We start from the raw sequence: 13125 nt of genomic DNA on the forward strand, positions 1-13125 counted from the left end.
ATGTCTTCTATATACCTTTTCCTCTTGTTGCTGATAATCAAGATTAAAGTAGAATTTGGTTTTACTGGTGACCACTTTTAGTGATCATTCAATTGTACAGAACAAAACCCCCTTTCCAAAAGCCAGTTCCCAGTGGTGTCCCTTTTAAATTCTGATCTGGGAGAGGGGAGGACACGGAGTTATAAGGGTCTTTCACTTTGATTTTGTTTGATTTCTTTTTTTCCAAAGGCCCAAGCAATTTCACATCTTTCCAAGTGTCACTTAGCTGCAAAGCACTTTACAGCTTGTGGGAGGTAGAACCAATTATAACCTGGCTGACCTGCCTCGGCATTAAAAGGCAAGATAGATATTTCCATTTTTTTAATGTAACCGATGTGGGAAATTCACTCTTCTTTTAATCTGGATGCAACTGCCACCCACATAAGCTTGAGGCGCAAATAGGATTTTTCTCCTTTATAAGCTGCTTGCCTCCCTGTTGTGAGTCACTTGCTGATATCACAACCCCATGCCATATGGGTGACAACACATCTCTTCATCATGGTGGAATGAGATTTCCTTTATTCAGCAACTTATGCTGATACAACTTTTTCTTTACATAGTATCAAGAGATAAGGGGAGGGAGTGCAATCTAGGAGAGCATAGAACAAAGCTCGGAGAACTGGGTTCTATTCTCAGTTTTGCTACTGTGACTTCTTGTGTGGCCTTAAGCAACTTACTGCCATGCTCTGGGCCTCAGTTTCCCCGTTTGTAAAATGAAGATGAAGCCTGCTTCACAGGGATTTTGTCAGGCTGAATTCGTTTGTAAAGTGAGAGGAGATCATCTGATGAAAGAGGCTCTAAAAAAAGTGAAGCGTTCCCATCTGGTTACATTGCACAGGAATTGTGCACACAAACCTTATAACTGGTTAAGGCTCTTGCAAGCGTTCCCCATGCACCAAAAGTCAAAATATGAAAAATATTCACACAATGAAAAGTTCTGAAAAAATTCAATTTTGAAACACTGAATGAAAAATTTTCACATTTTTGATCAAAAGAAAATGTTTCAAAATTTCAGAATTTTTTTTTAAATTTTGAACTGACATTTTGAAACAATTTTTTTTTCCAAATATTGATTCAAGCTGAAATATTTTGTTTGGACTTTCCCAATGGAAATAAAAAAAAAATTGACAATAACATTCTCCAGTGGGAAAATGTTTTGGTTGAAAAATTTCAACCAGCTCTTTTTACAGAAATTAACTTAGGGACTCTTCTCCATGCTTAAGAATTTAATTCAAGTGTCTGAAGGTTTTTGGAACCTGACATTCTCCATAATCAGAAGGATGGTTTGCCTTGTGACTTCCCAGTTGGGTACCAGAGATGAGATGATGTGGGATGCTTCCTCCTTTTATGACTTTTCTTGTTTCGAAGGTTGTCAGAGAAAGGGAGATTTATTCTGACTGTTCATGGGTTACTTTTCACAGTCTCATCAACCACTATATGAGGTTCTCCTTCCCCATAGGAAGGTCTGTGAATGCAAACAAAGCACTAGGTGCTTTGGCCTGAGCTCACTGTTCTGTAAAGGATTGGGGAAGAGGTCAATGGGTGCACTATTCATGGTGTATATGAGGGTATAATGGCTTCTCCAGAGGACTTCGATTGGAATTTAAGCTGCATAGATTTAGCTCACATATTCCATGCTGCTGTCCAAAGCCACTTGTACCATTAAAAATACTTAGACAAATACTAAATCCGTACAACAAAGATTGCAATGCATGTTTTTTAAGACAGCTCATAGACTCATGTAAATCATGATCATCTAGTCTGACCTCCTGCACATTGCAGGCTACTGACCCTTACCCACCCACTCCTGTAGTAGGTCCATAACCTCTGGTTGAGTAACTCAAGTTCTCAAATCTTGATTTAAAGACTTTCAGGTTACAGAGAATCCACCATTTACTCTAGTCCAAACCAGCAAGTATCCCGTGCCCACACTGCAGAGAAAGGCAAAAAAAATCCAGGGTCTCTGCCAATCTCATCTGAGGGAAAATTTCTTCCCAACCTCAAATATGGTGAATCATTTAGATCCTGAGCATGTGGGCGAGACCCACCAGCCAGACACTTGGGAAATAATTCTCTGTAGTGTCCCATCTCTGTCTATTGAAGATATTTGTCATTGTAGTCATTCCCCTCATACCAGCCCATCCATAAACTCATCGAGCTCAGTCTTGAAGAAAATTTGAGTCCCCCCCTCAACTAGGTTCCCCCTCTCCCCCAGAAGACGGTTCCAGAACTTCACTCCTCTGATGGTTAGAAACTATCTAATTTCTAGCCTAAACTTACTGGTGGCAAGTTTATATCCATTTGTCCTTGTGCAACCATTGGCTCTTAACTTAAATAACTCCTCTCCCTCCCTGGTGTTTATTCCTCTGATGTATTTACAGAGAGCCCCCATATCTCCCCTCAGCCTTCATTTGGTTAAGCAAAACAAGCCAAGTTCTGCAAGTCTCCTCTCATAAGGTAGGTTCTCCATTCCTTTGATCCATATAACACTTAATCCATATAACAAAGATTGCAATGAATGTTTTTTAGGCAGCTCATCAGTTTATGAGTGAGACAGCATTGAGGCCACGCAGAATTATTTGACTGCTGATATAATGCTAATAAAATACATGGCACTCATGCTAACAGGCCTTTTTCAGCTCCAACTTCTAGGTTTGTCTTTACTCATCTGCAGAGCCATTCACAGCCACGTAACCTCTGAAATTTCATCTTTTGTTAAATCTTCACTAGTTCCATCTGGCAGCCTCATCTCAGGGCTTGACTTCACGTACAGCATCACAGCTGCAGCACCTACTGAAGATGCTACCTATCTTGACGGGAGAGCTTCTCTTGTCAGTGTAAATAATCCACCTCCCCGAGAGGTGGCAGCTGTGTTAACGGGAGAAGCTCTCCCATCAATATAGTGAAATCTTCATGGGGGGTTAGGTCGGTAAGTCTATAGGAGTCTACACTACGGATCTATATTGATATAATTGCATCATTCAGGGGTGCGGATTTCAGAGGTGCTGGAACTAGAGGTGCTGGGGGTGCTGCCGCATCCCTTGGCTTGAAGTGGTTTCCATCAGACACAGGGTTTACAATTTGGTTCAATGGCTCTCAGCACCCCCACTATAAAAATTGTTCCAGAGCCCCTGGGGGATTTTTCACACCCCGAGCAAGGTAGTAATATCAATATAGATCTGTAGTACAGACTTGGCCTCAGTCTCCCATTCTCTCCTCTCCTCTGTCAGGCCTTCACTGTTGTCATGCCAAGACCCCCGGTCCTTTTCACAATGTACCGTATATACTTGTTCATAAGCCGAGTTATTTTAGTAAAAAAGGGAGGCATCAGAGAATGGGTTTGGCTTATGAATGGGTATAGAGAGGGAGAGGTGGGATACAGCCCCTCCCCCCCAATAGAGGGGCAAGGAGAGGCAGCAGAGCCAGCAGAGCCAGAAGGGAAGAGGCATAGCCAGAGTGTCCCCGCTTCTGGCCACGCTGCTCTCCCCACAACCTCCGAAGCAGCTGCAGTTCCGGGGCTGGCAGGCTGCGGCCGCGACATCCACCCCGCCCACTGGAGCAGGCTGCAGCCATATCGCCCGGTCTGGCCCACCGGAGCACCACCCAGCCCACCAGAGCAGCTCCAGCGGGCTGGGAGATTTTGTTTACTTAGGTTTACCTCCGTGCCTGCGGATGCGCGAGGTAAACAAACTGTCTCAGCCCGCCAGCGGCTTATCCTGATGGACCAGGAGCCAAAGTTTGCCAATCCCTGAATTATAGGGATTATAGGGGAGGAGGGATAGCTCAGTGGTTTGAGCATTGGCCTGCTAAACCCAGGGTTGTGAGTTCAATCCTTGAGGAGGCCACTTAGGGGGGGGCAAAAAATGGGTCCCCTGCTAGTGAAGAGGGGCTGGACTTGATGACCTTTCATTACCTTATAGGGTCAGCTTATGAATGGGTCATAAAAAATTTCCATTTTTACTTACTCATCTTGGGGGGGGTCGGCTTATAAACGAACCGGCTTATGATCGAGTATATACGGTATCTCAAAACTCCCCTTTTCTACTATGCTTGCTACAACCAGCTGACATCTGAACAGCCACCCATTTGGGGTCCTTACACCTGTTCTTCACCTCTCCTCTAGCCTGCTGTCCACGCCTCTTTTCACTAACATTTCCAATGCTAGATTTTTGATGAATGCTGCATTACAACACTAAATTGTATTCTACACTCAAATCCTGTTTTGTAAAGCAAGAGAATAGGAAAAGGATATAGAAAGAGACTCTGCTGGAAACACTGAAAACCAAGGCCCTAAGGGCCAGTAGTCGTGTACATTTAACTTGCATGGCTTTTTAATCATTTTAAGTGCTTGCTGCATCATTCATAATGGACCAGGTCTCTAGTTATTAAGCCAAGTGGCATAACTGGAGCACCAACGTTTCTGAACAAAAATTACTGATAATCTCCTGAGGCCATAAGAATGCAGAGGCTTTGTACATTGCAGTTTCTCACTGAGAATATCTTCTTTTCAGCAAAAAAAAAAATTGTTTGCTTAAATTTGTATCTTAGCATAAGGCACAGCCTGGGATTTCTTATGTTTATTGATGAACAAGCTTAATTTCTCCTTTTTGTTTGTTTTTAATGGTTTTTATTCAGTCAGTACAACAAATTAAAACAACAGAAAACATTCATCAGGGTTTTTTGGCTTCAATGCTGTTAGTAAGCTAACAGGCTCCAGATTTTTTTTCCTTTCCCTGTTTTAATTCTTATCAAAGATAGTCCTGTACCAATCCCCCCACTTCAAGCACCTTTGGGAGAGTTTGGATTCAAATCTAAGTTTTGCAGTTCAGGCACGTCTCTAATTTTTACACACCCCCTTACTAAAGTCTTACCTCGTAAATAGGATGTTAAGAACTCAGCACATCCTAGGGTTTATACTCAAGGTCTCTTTTTAAAAAGGTAATCAGAAATCAGAAGTGCTCTGGATCTATGTGGGAATCTAAACTAGATTCCAGATTCCAGCAACTGTCAGTACCCAGTTCTGTACCCAGATTCCAGCAACTGTCATTAATGCTGCTGCTTGCACCAGTGTTAAGCCACTAGTGTAGATGGGTTCAGGTGTTTTTATCACTGTGCCAAACAAATCTACTCAGAGCAGGGAGAAAAACTGCCTCAGCCTATCTACATTAGCTCTTCTCCTACTGTGCTAGTCTACAGAATCTCTTATACCATTGCTAGTGCTTGCGAAATACAAATATTAATTTTGCTTAAATAGATAAGGCAGATGTAGAAGACGTGCACTCAATAGCAGCTCACACGCAACTGGAACTGGCTGAAAAAAATTCCACATTCTCAATTGTAACAAGTTTTTTGGTTGAAATGTTCATGAAAAAAGAGGGGCATTGTTGTCACAAAAGCTCTGTCCTATTTTTCAACCTGTTCTTCACGCAAGCTGAGAAGCGGCATGTGTTTTGTGGAGGGAGGAGGGGATGTTATCACAGGCACTGGTGTCATCCCATAGTCTTTTCTCAACGTGTCACAGGATCTTTCCCTTCCTCCCGGACAGCCATCAGAGACGGGCAGGGAGGACAAGAACTGCTGCGAGGTATTCTGCTGCCCCAAGTGAACTTAGCTTTCACTCAGTGCGCCCCTGTCTCCTCCTAGACACAAATCATTCTCATTCAGTGGCCCTAGACAAAGACACACACTCTGGTTCAACCCACTCACGCCCTGCAGCATGTGTGAAAATGTGCTGTGATCCCATCATTGCGTCTGTCCTGTGCTCTACCCCAACTCCAATGGGGTCTATACTACAGTCCGATCAAAGCCCCGGTGACAGATGCATTGGGGGATGATTTAGGGGGTCTAGTGAAGACCCACCAAATCGACCGCAGATCGCTCTCTGGTCAACCCCAGTACTCCACCCCAAACGAGAAGAGTAAAGTAAGTCGACGGGAGTGTGTCTCCCATCGACCCAGCGCCATGTAGACACCACAGTAAGTCGACCTAAGCTACATCGACTCCAGCTACATAATTCACATAGCTGGAGTAGCATAACGTAGGTTGACTTACTATGGTAGTGTAGACGTAGTCGGAGTAGAATTTTGAGCAGGAGAAGGCAGAACCTGTGACTGTTCTTTAAGGACCTAGTCTGAGACATTCTCTTTTCCTCTTGAGTGTTCCCTGAATCCATGCGCTGGTTTACTTAAAAGACAATAAAGCAGCAATGGTAAAAAAAAACAAACCGTAAAAACCTGCCATTAAAAAGTGCTATAAGGTGGAAGGTGCTTTCATTATGACCAGATCTGAAGCTCTTTTTATCCAATGTGTCTGGAAGTCTGCAGTCACATGCACAGCTCAGGGTGCTGTTACAAGAACATGCACCATTTTCTTTATTCTTAAAGTTAATATAAATAGAGGAACAGCAAATGGTCAGTCAATTTAAAAATCCCTTGATGGTACTGGAGTTTTATCTCTTTCTGATTAACATAAAATTTGCAAGCTTTGTTTTGCTAGTGCTGAGGGAAAAGCTGCGTAATGCTAAATCAGCAATCTTTTTCATCAGGAATATTGAAATAGTGCCCTGAAAGTATATAAAAAACCCTTCAGAGCTTCAGTTAAGGTAGAATTATGTTCATCGTGTAATCGTTAATTATTGATTAATTCAGAGACAGATATCCGGAACTGTATTTTTTTTTTTTTAAACTGGGTTGTTCATAATGTCCATAACACTCAACGGGAAGTTTTAATGTCATCCAGCATTACAAAGAAATCTTTAAAATGTATTTGAAAACACGTTACTACATTCCCATTCCCCGCAGCTGCTGAACAACTGCTAAACCAGATGCTGCAGAATGAAACAAGTCTGGAAAAGCACAGACATTCCAAAAAGCAGACCCGAAATGGCAGCATTCTAAATTGGCTGTAATGGGCTTCACCTGAACCAACATAGCAAACTATTGGATTTTGTCTCTGATGGCTTTCACAGTCACCTTAACAGCTTAATACAGAACATTTGCTCTAGAATCCATTTCTAGCTGATGTTTCCTAGTAACAAGAGCATTACTTGCCAGGGGAAATAATAAGTATCAGCAAAGCAAAAACAACCAACAGTTAACTGTGTCTTATTCACCATATATATAACCCTTCACTCTAGAATCTAGGCTCTTCTGTGTCTGAAAGTTTAACTGATTGTAGAGCTAAATTCCCCAACCTTAGCACTGATAATGTATTATTAAAAAGGGGGTTAATGTGTTGTTATATTCTCTCCTGGGTACTCGGTTGGGGAGTGTGGTCACAAACGGGTGAGAGGGTTTGCGACCATCTTCCCTTTCATTATGGCGAGAAGAGAAGGGATTCTGTAACAGGGCAGTCACCACCTGAGAGCTCCCTCATGGGCAGCAGGAGCTCTGCAGTACCCTGCCTCAGTTTTCCTCCTCTTCAGGACTCTTTAGTGAACTTCACACAGGCTTTCTTGCTGCTAATACCAGGGCAGGTTTAATAACAAATAATTCACAGCAATCTTCAAAGTCCGCAAATGAATCCATCACTAAAGCTCCTACACAGCTCAGGTGGGACCTTTTCTGCCCCAGTCTGCTCTGCATTGAGCACTCAGCATCTAGGCTGGTTTCCCTGGAGTACTGTTCTCCTGTAGAGCCTGGTTCAGGACCTCCCAAAGGAGGCGGCCCCTGCGGTTCCTCCCCCAGACTGATCTCTCTCAGCCCTTGTCTAAGGCCTAGGGGCCCTTTAACGAGTCAGCTGACTCTAGGGTGACCAGACAGCAAGTGTGAAAAATTGGGACGGGGGTGGGTGGGGGGTAATAGGAACCCATCTAAGAAAAAGACCCAAAAATCGGGACTGTCCCTATAAAATCGGGACATCTGGTCACCCTAGCTGACTCCCTTAGTCCCATCTCCTCAAGCTGGGAAGCAGCCAATTTATTAGGGCATAGGTAGACTTGGCCCCATCTCCCCTTAAAGGAGCCACTCATCCTGTGACAAATTCCCAAAGCATTTTTCTGTTGCAAGACGGGGTCGTTGTATGGAAACAGTTGTGAATCACGCGCCCCTTTAGATCATCTCGCATGGCTTCCGAAAGCCGCTGGAAAGGAAATGAGAGTTGGAGGCGCCAAGCGTCAATGTGGTCCCCCTGCAGGGCATATGACACCTCATGCTCAAGTCAACGGGCCAAATTCTGCCTTAATGTACTGCTCATGCAACGCCACTGACCCCTGCAGTGGTCAGAAGCTGGCCCAGTAGCCTTAGAACAATGGACTATGTGAGTACAGACCCAAGAGTGGGAATCTCCCTTGCTCTGGAGAACACTGAACTGCAAACACATCCTGTCTCTATCTTCTTTATCCACCCTCCTCCCCTTCCTCCCCTAAAGGAAAAGTGAACCCCAGAGGCCTCCATGGGATGTGCCACCTGACCAATAACGAAGCAAGGTTTAAACAGCCCCTTCCCCTGCTGCACTGACTGACAGGGTGTCTTTCTGCAATGATCAGTTCGCACAGTCAGTAATTTGCAGAGATGCTGCCCCAAGTACTGTAAACCGAGAGGCTCTCACCCTGGGAATAGTGATGTAAAAGTGATGTCCAGAGAATGCCCTGGTTCAGGCACCTCGTGAGAGACTGTTAAGAAAGATTAAAGTGAATGCGAGACACTGGGCCTGGCTCTTCTTACTCAGACTGGTGTAAAAGAGGAATAACTCCATTCATGCTCCTGGAGTTACACCACTGTAAAACTGGTGTAAAGAAAAGGAGAATCAGTGCCACTCATTGCATGCAGCACTGCTGTCTGCCTGAGGGCTTCTTAGAACAAATGTTATTCATACAGGGGTGTCCCTTTTTACCAAAACTCTATCACGTCTGGTTTTATTGCTATTGTGTTTCTAAAGAAGAAAGCATAAACGTCACTCACCCGAGGTCCAGGCAAGCCATCGAGTCCCGGGAAACCAACTTCACCCTTCTTGCCCTGTGCAGTCAAGAGAAAATCAGACATTACAAACCAGCGGCAGAGACTGCTTCTCACTTAGTCCAGAATTTCTCTTTGAAACACACATGGACCAGCAAAGAAGTGCAAATGTTAACCGCACAGAACAGTTAGAATTCACAGGCCAGATTCTGCCCAGGGTTTGCGCACACAGCTCCCAATGACTCCCCGGAGTCTGTAAAATTCTAAATTGTGCTAATATTGCACTGCCAAATTGAGATCTACTCTGGAAAACAGGACAGAGTCACAACAGAGCTGGAGTACTCGGAAGCCGGTGCTAAGGGTGAGGTCCATTTGTAAGCAGATGAAATTCCCTTGAATTAAAACTCAGGCCCATAACCTGAAGACAGCAAAGACTGGTTTATGCTCATGTTCAACCAGTGATCATTGATGATGCGCTGGAGAGGTTTTAGCTGGGGGACATATGTGATGGCCAGTGGTGCTCTGTTATTTTCAACAATTTTTAATAACAATTCCATTATTTTCAACAATTTTCAATATTTCTACAACCTATCCTGGAAAATGATCCCCCACTCTCACAGGCCTTGGGAGGCAGGCCAATCCTCGCTTACAGACAGCCCCCCAACCTGAAGCAAATACTCACCAACAACTACCCACCACACCACAGAAACACTAACCCAGGAACCAATCCCTATAACAAACCCTGTTGCCTTCTTTGTCCCCATATCTACTCTAACGACATCATCCTAGGACCCAACACACCAGCCACACCATCAGCAGCTCATTCACCTGCACATCTACTAATGTGATATATGCCATCGTGTGCCAGCAATGCCATGTACATTGGCCAAACCGGACAGTCTCTGTGTAAAAGGATAAATGGACACAAATCAGACATCAGGAATAGTAACATACAAAAGCCAACAGGAAAACACTTTAATCTCCCGGGACACTCAATAACAGATTTAAAAGTAGCCATCCTTCAACAAAAAAACCCTTCAAAAACAGACTTCAAAGAGAAACTGCAAAACTACAATTCATTTGCAAACTTAGCACCATCAATTTGGGCTTGAACAGGGACTGGGACTGGATGGCTCACTACAAAAGCAATTTCCCCTCTCTTGGTATTGACACCTCCTCATCAATTATTGGGAGTGGACCACATCCACTGACTGAATTGGCCCTGTCAACATTGGTTCTCCACTTGTAAGGTAACTCCCTTCTCTTCATGTGCCAATATATATTATACCTATATCTGCAATTTTCACTCCACGCATCTGCAAGAAAACTAAGCTGAAGTTTATAAATTTCACCAGCAGAATTGATACTCTACTGCACATCTGTGTTGCCAGAGACAGATGTGCCTGTCCAGTTATGGATATGGACCTATACAAGTAAAGCACAAAAGTCCACATCTGGATTTTTTCCCTATATAGTCAGTTCCAGGTATCCTAGGAAAGCTGAATTCACTCTTTCCTTTGCTAGTACATGGTGTGCACATAAAAAGTTCACTCCAGTATTAGAGAGCTTACTAGTTCCAGTGCTAGTCCCTATACTTAATAAGAAGGGGGACAGCACTAAACTGGTAACAATTCTAGAACTGGAATTCCAGAACCGGTAACAATTCTAGAACTGCCAAACGCGATGTCCCAGAAAAGCAATTTACCATTTTTAATGTCTACACTCCTGTTAATGAAAAAGTTTTGCTTCTGGGAGGAAGTAGCAGACACCACAAACTAGTATCATGCAATGGCATCCAATGAGACCCCTAGATTCCCCTATGTGGAGATCTATGGAAACATCTGGATACTCCAGAGACACATAAGGTGTTTCCAGTCAAGGCTGGCCTGGCAGATCTGGCTGATCCCTCTGCAGGCCCAGAGGGCCCTCTGCAGAGGAATCCAGGAGGCTCCACTGTGGAAGGGAAGCCGGATGCAGGAACTGGAGTGTGCACATGTGAGGGGTGCACCATATACTCATGTTGGAATCCAGCTCTACCAGGTTTCGGGGCACACTGACAAACAACGGAAATCTGGTATATGGTCCAGAGGGGAGGTGAGTGTGGAGAAAGGATAGTTGAGGGATTGGATTACATTCAGGACATCTGGATTCTTGTCTCAGCCCTGCCACAGACTTCCTGTGTGACCTCAGGCAAGTCACTTAAAACACTTAGTGCTTCGGTTTCCCATCTGTAAAATGAGGGAAATAATCTCTACATCACAGCACTATTGTGCATATAAACCCATCAATAGCTGGGAGATGGACAGATGCTATGGCAATGGCGGGGGGAGGCATATAAGCACCTAAAGAGAGAAAGAAGTTCTCTTTCTAGTCTGACAGCTCATCCAAAATGTGATTAAATAAATGTCATGTGCTGAGTGGTGTGATTTCTTTTACGGATGTATCTCATGATGATCCCATGCTTTGTGCATGTGACTGTGTTGCAGAGTTTACAGTTGAGAGAGAGATTCAGGTGTTTCCCGGTATAATAATCTCCTTTGCTTGGATCAAATTCTGTCTGTGGTTCTCAAGGACTTGAGTGGCAGGAGAGCAGGTGGAAATGCGCCAGAATGAGAGTTTTCAGTGAAATTTGTCTATGTTTTTAATTTTAAGGGGGGGGAGGGGAGTTATGAAAAAAGGAGAAATGTTTCATTTATTTCACCTACTCTATTAATTGAGGTCAGTGAGTCTCAGGGCAGAATCAGGATCTCTGCTTATTTTTTTCTTAATAAACTAAATACTGTCAAATGACCAAAAATGAAGGAAGCAACTGACAAAGTGATTAGCAGGCCCTGCTATGACAGAAGGCATTAATGCGGCCAGCTGTCCCACACCAGACACAAATATGTTATGCTAACCATTCAAATATGTGTCTTATGTTTTTTTCCTCTCATTGTTCCCTGCACTTCCAATATTCCATAATATCATATTCACCCAGCCATTGGCCAGGCCAATTGCTTCTGAACACCTGGAGCTTTAACCTGCGGCAGCCACATCACAAAGAGAATCAACTGCTGTAGTCCAAATAGCACTGTTCATTTCACCATCTGGCAGAAAGGAAGCAAGTATAGGAGGTGCTTATAAAAAAAACCCCAATAACAAAATATTAATGCAGAAAGACGGGATTAGTGCTTAACAGTGGCTCCCAGGTTGGCTCTTCCTTCCCATACAATGTAAAATTACAGCAGGGTGATTTTCATTTTCAGCAATAATGAAGTACAGTGAATGTGGATGCAATAAGTCTGGTTCCAAATGGATCAAACAAATTGCACAGCCCAGCACAGCAATGAAAGCTTTAAATTACGTGTCACATCATGTGCCTGTCTCCACAATAGATCTGCCAATTTACAATCAAGGAGTGCTGAGATAAGTACAGCATGTAGCCAGATGCTAGGGAAGTGTACAGGATTACACACAATAGGGATACTTTAGCCAAATGAATGCTCAACCTCAATTTCCTATGAATATTAGCCCACATTAAAAAATGTGGACTTAACACCTTTGGTCCGGCTCTTGATGTAATTTGGGTAGTCCCCTGCATGCACCATCCATCTGGCCAGTTATGTTTTAATTGGGCTAGATCATTATGGGTGAGTCTAACTTCTGGAATGCAATCCCATCTGAGATACTAGGTCCACTATGGTGGATAGCCCAAGCCACTACCTGTGTCGCCATAGCCACACTGCTATTTTTGACACACTAGCTCAGCTAACCTGTTTTTAATGAAATAAACATTACTGGGAATTGTATGATTATGGCAGAGTTTAATTTCCCAGATATAGCTTAGAGGACAAGTGGTACTAATAATGGTAGGGCCCAGATTTCCCTGGATGTGATAGCTGACAGATTTCTTCACCAAACCAACAAGAGGGGATGCCATTTTAGATTTGGTATTGGTGAGTAGTGAGGACCTCATAGAACTGGTTGTAGGGGACAATCTTGGTTCAAGTGATTCTGAGTTAATTCAGTTTAAACTAAATGGAACGATAAACAAAAACAGGTCTGCAACTAGGGTCGCTGATTTCAAAGGGGCAAACTTAAAAAAAATTAAGGGAATTAGTTAGGGAAGTGGACTGGACTGAAGAACTCAAGAAACTGAATGTGGAGGAGAGTTGGAATTATTTTAAGTTAAAGTTTCAGAAACTACCTGAAG

The 13125-nt window shown here is 43.5% G+C and overlaps 1 protein-coding gene across 1 annotated transcript in view; it reads right to left on the reverse strand.

Moving 5' to 3' along the window:
• COL22A1 (collagen type XXII alpha 1 chain) overlaps positions 1-13125 on the reverse strand; it is a 310719-nt gene that overhangs the window by 86878 nt on the left and 210716 nt on the right. Inside the window, exon 24 of the mRNA XM_039526471.1 lies at positions 8940-8993. Within this exon, the coding sequence (XP_039382405.1) occupies positions 8940-8993 (54 nt within the window). The remainder of the gene's footprint in view (positions 1-8939; positions 8994-13125) is intronic.

The sequence above is a fragment of the Mauremys reevesii genome, linkage group 2 (genome assembly GCF_016161935.1).
Source record: "Mauremys reevesii isolate NIE-2019 linkage group 2, ASM1616193v1, whole genome shotgun sequence".
Lineage (NCBI taxonomy): Eukaryota > Metazoa > Chordata > Testudines > Geoemydidae > Mauremys > Mauremys reevesii.